The sequence below is a fragment of the Delphinapterus leucas genome, chromosome 16 (genome assembly GCF_059928025.1).
Source record: "Delphinapterus leucas isolate spDelLeu-1000000601 "Yukka" chromosome 16, BTC_Dleu_Yukka2, whole genome shotgun sequence".
Lineage (NCBI taxonomy): Eukaryota > Metazoa > Chordata > Mammalia > Artiodactyla > Monodontidae > Delphinapterus > Delphinapterus leucas.
Window position 1 is genome coordinate 28,386,246 of NC_143144.1, and position 17,424 is coordinate 28,403,669.

Genomic DNA, 17,424 nt, shown 5'->3' on the forward strand with positions numbered 1-17,424 from the left:
CCCAGACCGGGGCACGAACCCATGTCCCCTGCATCTGCAGGCAGACTCTCAACCACTGCACCACCAGGGAAGCCCTCATCTTCATCTTTTTTTTTTTTTTTTTCCTCATCTTCATCTTTGAGTTGTATGAACATTCACTTCCGTCTGACTAATTTAATCACTCTCCAGAACATGCTTCCCTCCAGGTCTTGCTCATTCTGGAATGTCGGCCAGCCGTCTTGCGTGCCTAACCAAACATTATTCTTCCTTTGAGGCCAGATTTAATTCCACCATCCCATAAATTCTTTCTTACCCTCAGGCCCATGGTGAGCTCCTCTCGCTTGGAACTTGATCACATGATCTTCACCACATTATTTTTGACTTACTTTCGTGATGGTTCTTAGTCTAGTGCAGGTTATGAATTGACCTCTCTCTCTCTGGTAACATTTTTTGAGTGCTTATTATGTGCTAATCCTTTGTATTCAATAAGATTGAAAACATTATTATCCCCATTTTAGAGATGAGAAAACAGAAGCTTTGTAACTTGCCAAGTATCAATTTGAAACCGTGTGGCTAAGTGCCCAGCTATAAATCTGGGGTTCTGTTATTATAGAGGAAGAGCAGAACAGGTATTGGGCACATCTAGCAGTCTCTGTCATAGAGAGATGTGAGAGAAATATAAAATGGTCATCTAATAAACGGCAAACTGTGATAAGTGCTACGAAGCAGAAAGGATTGTAGAAAGAGCTCATGCCAGGGCTTTGCAGTGGGAAGTCATAGAGAAAGAACTAGAAGTGGGCTTTGAAGATAGGTGCATTAGTTATTCTATTGCTATGTAACAAATTACCTCACAACGCCCATTTATGTTTTTATTTTTTATATCAATTTATTTATTTATTTTTGGCTGCGTTGGGTCTTCGTTGCTGCGCGCAGGCTTTCTCTAGCTGTGGTTAGTGGGGGCTACTCTTTGTCGTGGTGCTCAGGCTTCTCATTGCGGTGGCTTCTCTTGTTGCAGAGCACGGGCTCTAGTCGCGCAGGCTTCAGTAGTTGTGGCTTGCGGGCTCTAGAGCGCAGACTCAGTAGTTGTGGCACACGGGCTTAGTTGCTCCGTGGCATGTGGGATCTTCCCGGACCAGGGCTCGAACCCACGTCCCCTGAATTGGCAGGCGGATTCTTAACCACTGTGCCACCAGGGAAGCCCACAACTCCCATTTATTATCTCAAAATTGTATACGTCCAAAGTCTTGTGTGGTGTGGCTGGATTCTCTGCTCAGTATCACAAGGCTGTAATCAAGGTGCCAACTGGACTGAGTTCTCATCTGGAAGCTTTGGGGCAAATCTGTTACCAAGATCATTCTTCTTGTTGGCAGAATTCAGTTCCTTGCGGCTGTGGGAATGAGGTCCATGTTTTCCTGCTGTCTGTCAGCCAGGGCTAGGCTTAGCTCCTAGAAGCTGCCTGCATTCCTTGATATGTGGCCTCTTGCATCTTTAATCCAGCAATAGCTTGTCAAATCCTTCTTGTGCTTCTAATTTTTAATTTCCTCTTCTGTGACCAGCTGGAGAAAATTCTCTGCTTTAAGGGGGCTAATGCGATTAGGCGAGGCCTGCCTTGATAACCTCCCTATCTTAAATTCAACTGTACTATATAACGTCATCTAATCATGGGAGTAAAATCTATTATAGTCGTAGTCCTGGGGATTATACCAGGGGCCGTAAATCTAGGGGGACATCTTAGAATTTTACCTACCAGAGTAGATAAGACATAGACAAATAGAGAGAACTTTCTAGGTGGGAAAGAAATGCAGGCAAAACTCAAAAGTGAAACTCCACCACAGATTTTTGGATATTAGAATATGTCTGTTTGTGACTGCTCCAATAATAATAATAGCTTCCTTTTACTGAGGTCTCCTTGGTGTTTACACAAATTCATTCACCAATCCATATATCAGCTCTATGAGGGTGTTATCATTTCACTTTTACAAAGAAAGAAATTCAGGCAGAGAGAAGAAAAGCCACTCACCAGAGTTCTATCCCAATCAAGTTGTGAAGCTGGGATTATGGCTTGAGCTCTGGATGACTGCCGAGTTTGTGCTCTTTGCATTGTGTAACCCACCTGACTGTGGGTCTGGATGGGAAAGCAGAAGGCAGTAATGTTGGTCTGAGCCCAGTCTGTGGAGGTATTGACGTTAAAATGTATTAAAATGTGTTAACAGGTGCCGTGGAAGATTTTAGAGGGTGCATGTGAATTGTGGGGGAGGAAGGGGACAGAAGTGGATATGGATATGTACGGAGGGGAACACATGGACTGGATATGCAATATGGTATTTTAGGGAGGTTAACATGGCCAGTCAGGAGGAGCCTGGATTACAAGATTGTAGGCAGCGATGATATGTTACAATTGACAACTACATGATCCAGCCTCTGAATCTCGCTGCCAACTTGCAGGAAATTCACAGGACAGAAGAACGTGTTAAATTGCACATAAGTATACAATCAGCAAAGTGGAGGCAGCGTGAGGATTATAGAAAACAAATCGTATACAGTTCCATCACCCCAATATTATTATTACTAATGTGAAATAGTGAACAGAGAAAAAAGCTTTGGTAGCTATGGTAGGACTAGAGAAAAATTTTAATAGATTTGATAAGAAACTCCATAAGGAATGGAAGTTCCTAGGGAGTTGTTTAGTAATTAAGGCAGTCATGGTCAGACCTATGTTACCAGCTATGTAACTAGGGTCAGGTTCATGGGTGTACAATCAATGTAGTTACACAGGGCCCTGCACTCAGAACTTCATATTTGGGGTCAAATGCTCTGCAATCATTGTCTGTATTCTTAATAATTTTATCTTTGAATTTGTATTTTAGAAGAGAAGTCCAATGGGACAATTGGAACAGGCACTGGGGGCTTGGAACCTCAGCTTCTACATGGTCCTCCCTTCTACCACCTCTCTTGGATGGGTATTCAGCTTGCTTGCTCTCCCAACCTCTGGCCCCCTGACCTCACCTAGCCTCCCCTGCCCTTGTCCAGTGACCACTTTTACCCTCTACTGTACCTTGGGCAGGGCTCTGTGTGTGCCACCGATAGTATCTAGGGGTTAGGCAAGGAGGTGGTCATTCTCAACCCAAGGTATCAATACCACTGCATTTTTTTGCGCTTGACTTGGTGGAGGTGAGTCTCTTGCCTTCCTTTGTCCAGTTATTGAGAGAGTCTCAGTGTGGAGGTTGTAATACCTTTGGAGGTCACCCATTTGCTGTGGGTTGGGGAGGCAGGCCTGTGGTAAGGAGAGATGTCTGGTTTGGCCTCCTGTCCCTTGCTGGGAATAGTATGCCAGTCCAGCGGCTAGCAGGAGGGGGCTTCAGGCAGCCAGTGGGTTGCATGGGCCCCCAATTTCCTATGGGGGGATCTGTATTTATCCCAAAGGTATCTCCCTGCCCAGGAGTGTGACATTAGATAGCAAATAAAAAATACTCTGACAGGTTGAGAGAGAGAACCCAAAAAAGGAGTAAGCTTTACATTTTAGTATCTTTAACAGCACTTTTTTTCTGCTTTTTGATCCACATTTTTATTTTGCACTGGGTCCCACAAATTGAGTAGCTCGTCCTATGTGTGATCTTAGAAATTACAAAGTACCAAATTTAAAGTTTCTTAGAATTTAGAAAGTACCAAATAAACGTTAGCTTAAAACAGAGAAAGAAATCCATTGCCTCTAAGGACATGAAAGCAGTAACAAAAAAGTGGAGGTATTTATGAGAAGGAAAAGTACAGGACTTGGTAACACACACAGTAGAAACAGGGGATATATACCACTAGGCAAAAATAATTTCAAGAATTGCACAGGGCAACACACACTAGTTTAGTCTCTTGCAAAACATGGGTGCTTGAGAAATATTTGCATTTGACTTGAGCATCTTCAGCTTGGAGGTATCAGCGAAACTGTTTCCTCTTGGAATGGGGAAGCTTAGGCAAAAGAGATTTTGAGGTGAGGAAGACATTTAGAAGATGTCATCTACAAAGCATGCTGTGAGAGGAATAGGCAATTTGGTCTAATCTATCAAAATGTAAAATGTACATAGTTTTGCATTTTCACTTCATTTCTAGGTCCTCGATAAATACACATGTGTACAATACAGAAGCAAGTACAATGATGTTCATGCAGAGTTGTTGAATAGGGGCTTCCCTGGTGGCGCAGTGGTTGAGAGCCCGCCTGCCGATGCAGGGGACACGGGTTCGTGCCCCGGCCTGGGAAGATCCCACATGCCGCGGAGCGGCTGGGCCCGTGAGCCATGGCCGCTGAGCCTGTGCGTCCGGAGCCTCTGCTCCGCAACGGGAGAGGCCACAACAGTGAGAGGCCCGCGTACCGCAAAAAAAAAAAAAAAAAAAAGCAAAAATCAGAAACCAACCTAAATGTCCATAACTAGGAAACTGTTCGATTTCAGGCAATGGCGTACCATGCAGCCATTAAAAAGAATGAGGTAGACCTGGACCTATATTTACCAGGAGTGAGACAACCAGGGGATTTTAATTAAGGGGAAAAAATATCAAGTTCCAGGAAAATGCTTAATCCCATTTACTTAGAAAATATATATGTACAAGATAATGAGTAGATAAAGGTCTAGAAGCCTGAACACCAAACTTTAAACTGTGAGTATCTCTGAGCTTGGGAGTGGGTGGAGCGTGTGTGTGAATGAATGGGACGCTTATGCTTTCTCTGTGCACTTCTGTGTTTGAATGTATTACTGAGAGGAAATGGAAAGTATATTTTGAGGGCGTCGTGTGAAGGGAAAAGTTGGGGAGCAGGGTGAAGACTTACAGCCCCCTGGTTTCTTCAGACTCTAGCGCCGTCTGAGGTGAGGAGACCCCACCCCGCTGAGGTGATTCTGCAGAGGGGCGGAGCTCTGCAGAGCCAACACTGGAGGCGGCCCCGGGGGGCGGGGCCCCGACTCCAGCCGCACGCTCCGCTCCCACCATGCCCTTATAAGGAGCGCCCGGCGTTAGGGCTCGGGAATCCGGTCGCAAACCCCGCGGCTCAGCCCCAATCCCAGGCCCCTCCCTTGGGAATGGGGGCGGGGCTGGGCCCTGGCGGCGCGGTTGCGTGGGCGGAGCATCTCAAAGACGGACCAATAGGAGTGGAGGCCCGGGTCTGAGCGGCGTTGCCATTGGGCGCAGCGACGAGAGGGGGCGGGGCGCTCGCGAGACTGGTTACGCCGAGGGAAGCCCGGACTCCGTAGTCGCTGCTCAGAGTCCGTCTCTCCGCGGATTCCCGGCGCCGCCGTTCTCAGATCTCTGTAGCCCGCGGTTCGCCGCCCCGCTCGCCGCCGCGATGCCGGTGTTTCATACGCGCACGATTGAGAGCATTCTGGAGCCGGTGGCGCAGCAGATCTCGCACCTGGTGATCATGCACGAGGAAGGCGAGGTGGACGGCAAAGCCATCCCTGACCTCACCGCGCCTGTGGCCGCCGTGCAGGCGGCCGTCAGTAACCTCGTTCGGGTGAGCGCGCTGGGCCTGGGATGGGGAACGGGGGCGGGAGACGTCCCTGGGGTTCCGGCTTGCCTTGCGGCTCCCCTGCGCTGCCTGTGGCTTTGCCGGTGGGCTGGGGAGCCAGACCGCCTCGGGTTTGAATCCTGACGCCCCCGCGTTGTGACCTTGAGCAAGCCCCCGAGCCTCTCTGGGTTTCAGTTTCCTCACCTATAAAATGGGGGCAATCATAATAATGCCTGCCTTGCGGGTTTGTTGTGAAGATTCAGCGAGGTGGTATTTATAAAGTGGCTAGCGCAGCTTATGACCCATAGTAAGCCCTCAATAAATGACAGGCGTTAGGATGTCTGATAGCCCCTTTCCCTCAGCAGGCTGTCGCCCCTCCCGTTGACAGCCTTGCTTTCAGCTCCTTTTTAGGCCTCCTCAGCCTGGCCTCTGGGCTGGCGGGCTCCTCTGATGATTCCCTGACTTGCCTTCCAGGGATTCTTATTTGAGTCACGTTCTCCTTTCTAATACTTCTGCCCCTTACCTTGAAACCCGCCTCACCCACCTCTGAGCCCTCCCCAGAGCTCCCCGCGTCCGGCCCTTCTGTCCACTTGTTTTAGTGGCCACTCGTCCCTGTCTCCTCCTTTCCTGGGCATTCTACCTCTGCTCACACCTCTGGCACTCAAAAACACCGGGTGATATCTTTATGCAGTAATTCATGACTACGAATCCCTTTTCCCCTTTCGCTTAACCCTGTTGCCTTTCATCCCCCTCCTCCCCCTCCAACTCGCGTGGAGATTTCCACCTGGCTTTACCTGCTGTCAAACGGCTTCCTCCCACTGGGGCCTTTCCAGACTCGGGGGCCCTCTTCATCGGCCCCTCCTCCTGGCAGGAAGCAAGATGGAGAGGCCTGTGGAATCTGGGATCTGCGGCCCCTGCCGGAGAAAAGAACGGGTCGTCTCCTCCCCGAGCCACAACTTTCCTAGATGGCGAAGTGGCTCTGCAGACCCCTGTAGCCCACAGCTGTGACTAATAACTGAGGTGATTCCTGGAGGAGGCGGAGTCCACTTCTGAAAGGAGAAAAGAGGTGCTGTGACCAGTCTCCTAACACTCTGCTGGCTAATATCACACTTTTCTTTCCCACCCTGGGTGGGTGACTCAGACTGCTGCTGCCTGTGGGGAACAAATTTGGAAAAATTTTATACGGCTTCCCCACTGAGCTGTGTAACTAGTGTGTGCCAGGGTAGTTAGGAGGCTGGTAGGCAACTGTGGGTCTGGGTGGGGCTTGGGTTCCGTATCTGTTCAGAGCACTTTAGCACACTTCAGCTGCTCAAAGTCTTCCTCAGTCTTCAGGGGCCCAGTTCAGGAGACAGTTCAGGAGACTGGTACTAGGAGAATGCTACTGACCAAATTCCCCATCTGCCTTCTGTGTAGATTTAGTTAGACTGTATTCAGGAAGTATACTGAATTCATTCAAAATGTCTACTTCTACACTGTTCTTGTTCTTTTTATAACTAATTTTAATCTAAGACTCCGGAGTACATTCTTATGTAGTGTTGTCTAACATGGCTGCATTCCAGGCCTCCATTTCTCAACAAATAGGAAACAATGTAAAGAGACAAGGTAATAGTGTCCCTCCAAGGAGTACTTCAGGAAATGAAATCTTAAAACCACATGTTGCACTTGGAGCAGAGCTAGTGTATAGTCTAGGGGCTGATATCTGGTTAGGCTATTTAGAAAAAAGTTATTTATGAGCTTCAATGCATGAATTAATAAGAACTGAATGTCTGCTATATAGGGAGCATTTTAATAAATCAGTGGTTCTTAGGTTGAGATGTGTATCAGAATCACCAGTGGGGCTTTTTAGAAATAAAGATGTCCAGCTCCCACCCCAGACTTACTGAGGAGCTCTTTAGGGGGTCAGGTCAAGGCCTTTGTGTTTTTGAGAAGCTCCATAGGTGACTTTGATATAGTCCCTTAGTTAGGAAACACTAATAGATACTATGACACAAATACCAAAAAAATGAGGCCATTGATAAGCTGAAAACAAAATTACATGTAATTACAAACTTCCCAATACATTACAAAAGAAGGGACTTGAGATTGGTGGTACATAGGAGTTAGCAGAGAGAAAGTGGGGAGGGTTGTGTTGATAAGTAGTTAATCATGAACAAAGGTACTTGTGAATAAGTGACTTCCAGATTACAGCAAGTAGATTGTCTTGCTTAGCTCAGGAGGCAAGTTGGAGAGAAACTGGAGATGAAATTGGTGCATGCCATATGGGCACTTTAACAGAAGTCCAATAAGACGAACAAAGAGAATGGAAGGGATAGGATGAGGACAGTGTGTGAGGCAGACTGTATAGATTGTGTTCTGGGGAGGCCCGAGGACCTACCCATTGCTTGGAATCCTGGGTGTCAGTTGTGGCCCTGTGTATATGCTGCTGAATATTGTCATGAATCGTGTACATGTATCAAGTTCCCAACTAGATTGTGTCTGGAGAACAGGCCTCGTATGTGCTTCTCAGTTCCTACCCTCAACATTGGCCCATGGGATGGCTTGATATTGTTGAAGGAAAGAAGGAACTATGGGAAGGAAGATAAATTAGGAGACTTTTAAAATTGGTTGGTCATGAGGAGAATGAGGGCCTGGACTTTGGGTGTGGCAGGGAAAATGGAGCAGGAATTAGAACCATATTAGAAATACAGTAGAAGAAGAATTAGTAGAGCTTGATAATAGAACTCTCAGGAAAAAAACACACGGTGCTACTATAAATTAACGAATCTGATTTTTGAACAAATATTCTGGAATTTATACAATTCAGGTTTCTTTCAGTTACCTTGGGAGGCTATATCCTTATTCCAGTGCTTCTCTTTGGGAATTTCTTACAGATTATTTACATACATATGTCAAATTAGTTTGTTTTATTTTGGTCAAGAAAATTTTGTCTGAAGTGGGCATTTTTTAACCCTACTACTTTATATACCATTCTTGAGTCTAAAGTGACTTTTGGATATTTCCAAAATTAAAATTTACCAGGTGATGATGAAATTCTCAATTGTTAAGCTGTAGTCATCCACTTATGAGGTAGGTATTTATTGAGACACATCCCTTCTAACATCAAATAAGTATGATAAGTATGATATTGGGCGGAATAAGTATAATACTGGATTGAAGGTCCTAAGTGGCCCGGAGGAAGTGAAGTATCATGGAAGTTCAGAGGAAGGTACTCTTCTTGAGAGCATGGGGAAGGCTTCATGGAGGAGATAACCTCTGAGTTGGCCTTAAAGAAGGTGGGATTGGAACTTTTAAAGACATGGTAAGAAAGGCATTACAAGTGGAAAGAATACCTAAACAAAGGCATAGAATTATTGAGAATCTGAGGACCAAGTTTTGACTTAGGAAATCATTAAGCAAGACTCATTTAGATTTGTAATTTTTCATGTGTATTTGTTAAACAAAAGTAGCCTGGTCACTTTATATATATATCATCACAATTGAGTCATCACTTTTACTCCACCCTTAGGGAGAGGGTAGGATGGGATTATTTACATGACCTTTTTTCAACTGAATAAGACCATTTTTAAATTTTTATTTATTTTAATTTTTTTGCGGTATGTGGGCCTCTCACTGCTGTGGCCTCTCCCGTTGCAGAGCAACGCGCAGGCTCAGCGGCCGTGGCTCACGGGCCCAGCCGCTCCGCGGCATGTGGGATCTTCCCGGACTAGGGCACGAACCCATGTCCCCTGCATCTGCAGGCGGACTCTCAACCACTGTGCCACCAGGGAAGCCCAAGGCCATTTTTTTAAAAACAGCTTTGTTGATATATAATTCACATACCATACAATTCGCTCATTTAAACACTCAACTCAGTGTTTTTTTTTTTTTTTTTTAGTATATTTACAGAATTGCACAACATCACTACAGTCTAATTTTAGGACAGTTTTGTTCCCAGAAAAAGAAACTTCATACCCATTACAGTCACTGATTCTCTCCCATCCCCCAGCACCCCAGCCCTAGGCAACCACCATTCTGCTTTCTGTCTTTGTGGATTTGCCCTTTCTGGACATTTCATATAAATGGAATCAGAAAATAATGTGGCCTTTTGTGTAGGACTTTTCACTTAGCATAATGTTTTCAAGGTTCATCTGTGGTGTAGTATGTGTCAGAAATTCATTCCTTTTTGTTGCTGAATAATATTCCATTGTATAAAATAAGGCCATTTTAAACACAGGGAATGATTCTAATGCAGTAACAAAACAAGGAGGGGGCCTAGGAGAAAGATGGATGGGAAGGGAAAAATAGAGGAGAGGTACAGGTTCCAAGGATGGGATTCAGTCAGCAGTGTGAAAAATTCAGAAGTCTTAGACTGTCTTGTAGCATGGTATATAAATTTTTCTTTTTTCCCATTGAAGTGGCCCATAGAAATCTGACAGTCTTTGTGACCATATAGTCGTGCCAGTTTTATTAATGGGGGTTCATACACTTTGCTTTCTCCATTGCAGCATCTGAGGGCATGTGTTGTAACTACTCCTGGGACTCATGAAATATTTATTTCGGACGTTTTTCTGGCCTTTACTTTTATGAGCCTCACCCACATATCATACCCTGTTGGGACCAGCTCTGGGACAAATAGCAGCATTGTCTTTAAACTGATAGATGGGAAAGACTGTTCTGCTCTTAAAAAGAAATCAATTTTGTCATTTATAAATTATCTATATTAACATCTGAAATTATTCCTACTTTAATTTCTTTTGGTTGATGTTGGACTTATTTCAGTTAAAATAAATAACAGTGTTTGGGTGACAGGCCTGTGGGTGATTTTCTTCTTCTTCATATTCTGTATTTTCCAATTTTTAAAATGAACATATAAATTCCTATATTAAGGAAAAAGTTAATACGGTAAATAATAAGAATGTATAATTCTTTATTGTTTATAAAATGCTTTCATATGTGTAATCTCATAGCTGTTCTTTAAGGTAGGTATTGCTATGGTCTGAATTTTACAGATGAAGATACTGTAGATCAGGGAAGTTAAGTAACCTGCCCACAGTGGCACAGCTAATTAGTGGGGGAGCTTGGACTTGAGCTCTGTTTCACTTACTCTGGACACTCTGCTCTTTTCACTCCACCATTCTGTGTCCACTTAGAACAAAGTTGTTAAATATCACTGGAAGTTTTCTAGCTTGAATCAGAAGCAATGAGAATGTTGTTAGTCAAAGAGTTTCCATTTGTCCTGGGCTTGGCAAGATTATCTGTATAAAGGCTGGTTTTGGCATGGCCTGTGTGAAGGGCCTATATTAAAAAAATGATGTGAAGGTAGTGTTCTGTTTCACAGTGACATTCAATTTTGCAGCGTTAAAAAAAAAAGAATAGATACAGATAACACAAGTATGTCTGCCAAACACGTAAAGGCTTTTCTAGTATTTATGGCTGCTTAGCTTGAAGTCTATGAGAACTAAATAGTATTTAAAGTAGGTTTCTAGGATTTCTGTATTTAAATAGTATTTATAGTAGGTTTGTGGATTCTTTGGGGAATCGTGAAGTTTCATTTGAAACACTTTGTCTCTAGATCAAAAGAGATATACAAATAGGACTTAGCATTTACTCATGATCGAGAGAATGGAAGAGTTTTGGAGATTGTATGTTTCTACAACTATGTTTATAATTTTAATGGAGCCCCAATTTAAATATTTGTTTATATATATTGACACAGTGGGAAGTTGGGCTTTTCTAAAGCTGTTTTGTAAATAGCACTGGTATAACAATGGACAAAATAAAAGTTATTTTATATTTTATGGACAAAATAAAAGTTAGAGTAAAAGTTTTGTGGTATCAACCACAGTATCATAAGTTGACTCCTTCTGCTATAGTCCGGAGTAAGGGTAGCATTAAGGCAACTGTTTTTATGGAGATGGGACTTATTTGGATTTTAATATTTCTGGTATATTGGTTAAAAAAGGAGTCTGGTTATTTTATATAGTTAATTACCGGTCACTTATATATATGTGTGTGTATGTGTATATGTATATATAAAATACTTACGTTTTGTATGTATCACAATTGAGAGGGTCATTATTTTAAAAGCTTTCTGACAACTTCCTGGTCTTTTACTGGCACACCTAGAAAGAGGGTAGGATGGGAATATCTTAATTATCCACAGTCTAAAGTCCATCATAGCATGTATTTTTTTCTCTTGTGACAGTCATCATACTTGGTCAGTGTTTGTCTTCATTGGGTTGTACGTTTCTCAGTGGCAGAGGCCATGTCTGTTGTGTTTGCTCCTTTCAGTGTCAGGCTGGTCATAGGTGTGCAATATAACTTTTTTTTTAAAAAATGAACTAACTATATATATGTGTGTGTGTATATATATATATATGGCATTCATTTTTTAAAAAATAAATTTATTTATTTTTGGCTGCATCGGGTCTTCGTTGCTGTGGGCGGGCTTTCTCTAGTTGCGTGAGCAGGGGCTACTCTTCATTGAGGTGCGCAGGCTTCTCACTGCGGTGGCTTGTGTTGTTGCAGAGCACGGGCTCTAGGTGCACGGGCTTCAGTAGTTGTGGCATGTGAGCTCAGTAGTTGTGGCTCGCAGGCTCAGTAATTGTGGCGCACGGGCTTAGTTGCTCCACAGTATGTGGGATCTTCCCAGACCAGGGCTCAAACCCCGTGTCCCCTGCATTGGCAGGTGGATTCTTAACCACTGCACCACCAGGGAAGCCCATCATTCATTTTTTTGTGCACAAAATATTGTAATAGGAATTTTTGTGCAGTGACAATTTTCCATCCCCAGCTTTCAGACATCCGGTATAGCTGAATTTGAACAGTCTCTTTGAATTTATAATGGGCCTTGTCTGAAACAAGTAGAATATATACTAGGAGGGAGGAATGAATGGCTAACTGCCCATCGTTTGAGATAACAAAAGTGTTCAGGCTATTTTGAGTTGTGGTTCTCTGTTTCAGAGTCATTTCAACTATGCAGGCCACTTACTAAATTCATAATGTGAGAATATGTTGCCTCCTATCTGAAAGTAGCATTGGGATTTTGCATTCTTTTTGTCTTTTTAAAACATAACAATTTAGACCAGGTGTTGATATATTATTTGGAACTCCGCTGGTTACAGTGTAGTATCATACTGAGTCATGAATTCCTCATTAAGAGAGATCTTTATTTCCTTGAACCATATGGCAGGAGACAAAAGATATCAGAAAGTTGATCTGCTGCTTTTTTGTTTTTTGGCTGATCCAGGCCCAACCTTTTCATTGAACCTTATGTCATGGTCATGACACTGGGGTATACTTTTTACATAATAAACCAGCTTTAGAGCAGTATCAAAAGAAGTAGCAGTCCTTAAAGGGCGAACATCAGAGATTAGCTGGTATCCCAGCAAGGTTTCTCTCTAGCATAATGCTCTGTGCTCTGGACTGTTGCTGAAAAAGGGCCATTCTATTAGTTTATGTTGCTTTCAGGCCAGTCTGCTCTTAAACCTTCCCATATAGACAGGACTAAAAGAAGAAAACAAATTTCAGCCTTGGCTTTTTTAAGCTCCAACAGCCTTCAGTGCTATGTAGTATAAATACTTCAGAGTGAAATTTAAGGAGTAAAGTTCAAATCTGTAATAAGACTCTGAAACACCCAGAGACAAAAGTTGGTATATGGGAGGAAGGACCTCCCATTGCAGGCTTTCATCGGTCGTTCTGTTCCTTGTACATTGGACCTGTAGAATTCTTAACAGTATGCATTTGGGTATATTGGGCCACGTAGACAGTTTAGTTTGGATAACGTAAGTTTTGAGTTATCTAGGCTCCTGCTTCTCTGTTTTTTTCTGTCATTTTCGTATTTGTTCAGTTTCCATTGGGAATGATTATGAGAGGAACGCTATCTTACCTGTTTCTTCTTAACAATCTGCAAAAAGGTTTGTTAGGGAAGGAAGCTGAAATAAATATATAAGTAGGGGATTTTTGTTCATTTGTATTTTTATCATCATTAACGTTTTATCTTTAATTTAACACTAAAAATATGTATACTATTAATAATCATTTTTGTCATGCTGAGCTTCGTATAGTCTTTCAGAAAGAACAAAATTTCTCTTGTTACAAAAGTATTACATTTTTATCGTTGAAATTTTAAAATATCTATCTTTAGTCACAGTCGTCTCCAGTGTTTCTCAGCCTTTTACAGTCTGTTTGAACTTGATTTGTCTTTTTGTCTTTTCTCTCTACTCCAAACCAATTTGTTTCCCTAGATATAAATACAAACTTAACTATATATAGATGCACCAGCTCTTATCCCTTTTCACCATTAACGCCCTTCCCCCCTGCAAACCATTTAATTCACTTTCCTGCTCAAGAATTTGCAAAGAAAAATGAGGAAACCCAGTCAGTTACAACAACCCATGACTTTCTCTGTCATGTGCTGTTTAGGGAGCCATGCTGTACTTAGCTAACTGCTCTTTCAGTAAGTGTGGAATGAAATAAGTTCAAAATAATGGGCTAGATCTTGAAAGAACTTCTAATCTCAACATCCTTATTAAAGATATGGGGTCTTTACATTGATTAAATCTATTTAAGTATGTGTATTATGTGCAGACAAAGGGATAGAGTATGATAGAGTAATGGATAAAAGGGGACTTGTATAATTAGACATAGGCAGTTGGGGATTCCTCGCCTTCCTTCCAGTCCCTTGGTAAGGCTTTGTAGGTCTTGTGTCCTTGTATGCTGGGTCATCAGTCTTTGGATGATTGAGTTGATTGTGGGTTTGTTTTTTTTCTCCCCTCCTTCCTTACTCCCCTAGGGTGTCTCCCTTTAAGACTGTTGGTTTCTGGAGGACAAGGACTGGGTTATATTCTTCTTGATATTCCTGGTGCCGTGCTTATCCCAGTCTCTTGCTCATGGTATTCCTTTGATAAGTGTGTTGTGCCTTGATACTCTCTATACCTGCTGGTCATTCTAGGCTCATTCATGATGAAGATAGCTCACTATCTCTTGCCTCCATTGGATGGCTTGGTGACTCTTCTTCTGCACTCAAATGTTGCTATATGCAGATGCCTGCATAATCACAAAAAGAAACAAAGGTTCATAAATATTATATTGTGTTGGTTACATATTGGAACTTTAGATTCCAAAAAATTCCGTCACTTCTATGAGAAGGCAGCTCATTGGATGGGTATGAGTGTGCGATGTGTGTATGTATAGAGGATGAGAGGTAGTGAACCTTAGAACTAAAAATGTTTTACAAATATCGTTAAGTTGCAGAAAATAGAGTCTTTGGCCCTTAGAGAATTTCCCACTGATAAGATTTCCAGTTGGATGAATTTTAAGGGGAAAGTGGCTGAATTTCATTGCAGTTGGCCACAATCCAAGCCAAAGTCATTCCTTCTTTTTGAAATAAGCTTAACTTATTCCCACAAGTAGGCTTTCTGTGAAGAAAGAAAAATGGTATATTTGTTCTTAGAGTTGAAAGTTGAGGGACCAACTTTCAACTTATCTAGCTTCTCTATATTTCCAGCCTTCTCTCTGTCCCCACCCCATCCCTGGAGAACTGGCTCATCTTTTATCTGTAAGGTGGACAACATGTTTTTATTCATTTAATTAAAGTAGATAAGGATATATAAATGTGCTAGTAAATCTCTAGTAACACTTAAATTTCTTATTCTGTGGCTTTTCCCCCCAAACCACCAAAATTAGTTATGACTCTAGCTGTGCACATTGTCTGGTGTTCTGAATAATAGTAGGGTATATAAGACATGGTCTGTGGCCTCAGGTTGTTAAAATACAGATGAAATTTATGATCTTATAAAAGATTTAGCTTATCTGCATCTTCTCCATCCATGAAATGTTGCAGAATTTAAATTATTTACTTTAAAGAGTTGTACGCTAGTACTGTAACTACAGTTTTGATTCCTTGGAGCCATGGAGAAAATGTGAATGGGCCAGCAGCAGAATAAGCAGGTGGTGGGCCCCCTAGTTAGGAAAAGACCGCTGAGCATCGGCTTCAGCTGCCCTCTTCTTGATTATTTTTTTCCTTACTGTGCTTTTCACAGTTGTAAGTAATTATTTGTGTGATTATCACTTCTTGAACATCTTTCCCCCACTAGAGCCCCAGGGGCAAATATTGGCTCTGCCGTGTTTGCCCCTGATTTTCAGCACCCATCAAAGTGCTTGGCACATAATAGAGTCTTGAGGAATAATTGTTGAACAAACAAGTGGGAAGACCGTTTGCTGCTTCCGTACCCCAAAATGTTTTATGCTTCTTTGGAAAAATGTATATCATGCTGTGGGTGAATCTTGATGAAATTTAACTGCGATTGGAAAGCAGCAGTAAATCATTGCTTAACACAGGGTATTGCATGCAGTAGGATCATCCAATTCATGTTTCCTGAATGAATAAATTCCAGGGATAGAGTCCTGGAGTGCAGATGGGGATAATCCTGCCCAACATAGGATTATGCAGGATATGTAAGTTTAAAGAAATACAGAACATGGGTTTGGGATTCTCTATTAGTTTTGATGCTTTGCAAATGAACAGAATAGCCAACTTTGGCAAAGTGCATCTGGTATGAGTCAGCAAATACCAAAGTCAGACTTTAGATATAGATATAAGATAAATCACCTATAGTGTAATGGTTAAGTGTAAAGGCTCTAGAGCTGAACTGCTGAGGTTTAAATCCTACCACTGACTGACACCTGCAAAGTATGTAACATTGAAGAAAGTATTTAATTTCTGGTTCTCATAGTCCTCATCTGTAAAACAAAGCTAATCATAGTATCTGACTTGGAGTGTATTATTGTGAAGATAAATGAGTTTGTAAAAATGTTTAGAACTATGCCTGACACATAGTTAAAGATTTCAGTGAGTGTTAGATATATTTATATATTTTTCCATGATTTTTAAGTCATATTTTAAATGTTAGTCTAATGAAAAAGCAGTGTTGATTTTTTTTTTTTTAATGTCTAAGTATAACTTCTAACTTTTACTCAACAAGGCAAAGTGCCAGTGAAAGCTTTCAGTAGAATTCCATATGTTGTGAATATACAGTTTTATCAACTGTGGGGAAAATATTCACAGTTTAGGTGCCTAAGCCTTTGATTGCCAGTTTCCCATGAAAAATTCAGACATCTGAGTTTATGATTGATATCTCCTTTGTTTGGAGCAATAGTGAGAGTAAAATTGTATCTCTCCCCTCTTCCACCCCAGTTTAGAAGCAAAAATTGGGACTTAGGATTTGGGATTTATCCCAAACATTCATTGTCCTATTTTCTAAAAAAAAAAACTGAAGGGGTAGTCACTAAAGTAAATGGAATTGGCCCTTCCAGGTAGAGTTAAAAAGTACAATGCATTTGTGAAATAGAATTCATCTTGTTCTGGAACAGCCAAATTAATTTAACAAATATTTAATGACTACATAATATGCTGGATACTGGAAGAGGTTAGTATCTCTAGCCTGAAAGGAAGGATAGAATCTCTTTCAGATGTCCTATTGATATAGGAGTAATAGAGTTGAATGTAAAGGTCAGGGGACCTTAACTACTAATTTGGAAGGTATACCTGTTATTTCTAGTCTTTCAGTGGTTTTCTGGAAAATTTTTAACATGCATATTTAACTTCAAATTCTTAAATTAATTGGCATCTTTACTTTCTACTTGAATAAAATGGTAAAATACTTGTAATTCCACTGTCCCCTTATATATAGTTGTCTGAGATTTTGTTTCTCTCTTGATTTTTTTTCGCCCCACAAATTAGACACTATTGGATTATACAGTTGCTTTTTTCCCCATTTACCTATATGTTTACCACTTCTTTTGAGATATAAGAGAAACGATGAACAGACCTCCCTTCTTCCTGAAGTCTGTCCTACACTAATATCTTTAGGTGGGTCTTTGGGCAGTACACACTCTAAGTTTCATTTGTCTGAAAATATCTTTTATTTTGCCATCTTTTCTGAAAGATAATTTCATTGGATATACAAAACTGGGCTAAT

General features: G+C 41.7%; 1 protein-coding gene across 5 annotated transcripts in view; it reads left to right on the forward strand.

The window, feature by feature from the left end:
* Window positions 1-5,178: 5,178 nt before the first annotated feature.
* Window positions 5,179-17,424, forward strand: part of VCL (vinculin) — a 98,556-nt gene continuing 86,310 nt past the window's right edge. For 2 of the 5 annotated variants that reach the window (XM_089897723.1, XM_089897726.1), the window contains exon 1: window positions 5,179-5,470. In XM_089897723.1, coding sequence (XP_089753849.1) covers window positions 5,303-5,470 — 168 coding nt within the window. In that variant the 5' untranslated portion in view covers window positions 5,179-5,302. The remainder of the gene's footprint in view (window positions 5,471-17,424) is intronic. The other 3 variants (XM_089897722.1, XM_022590937.2, XM_022590935.3) reach the window with 2 other exon arrangements.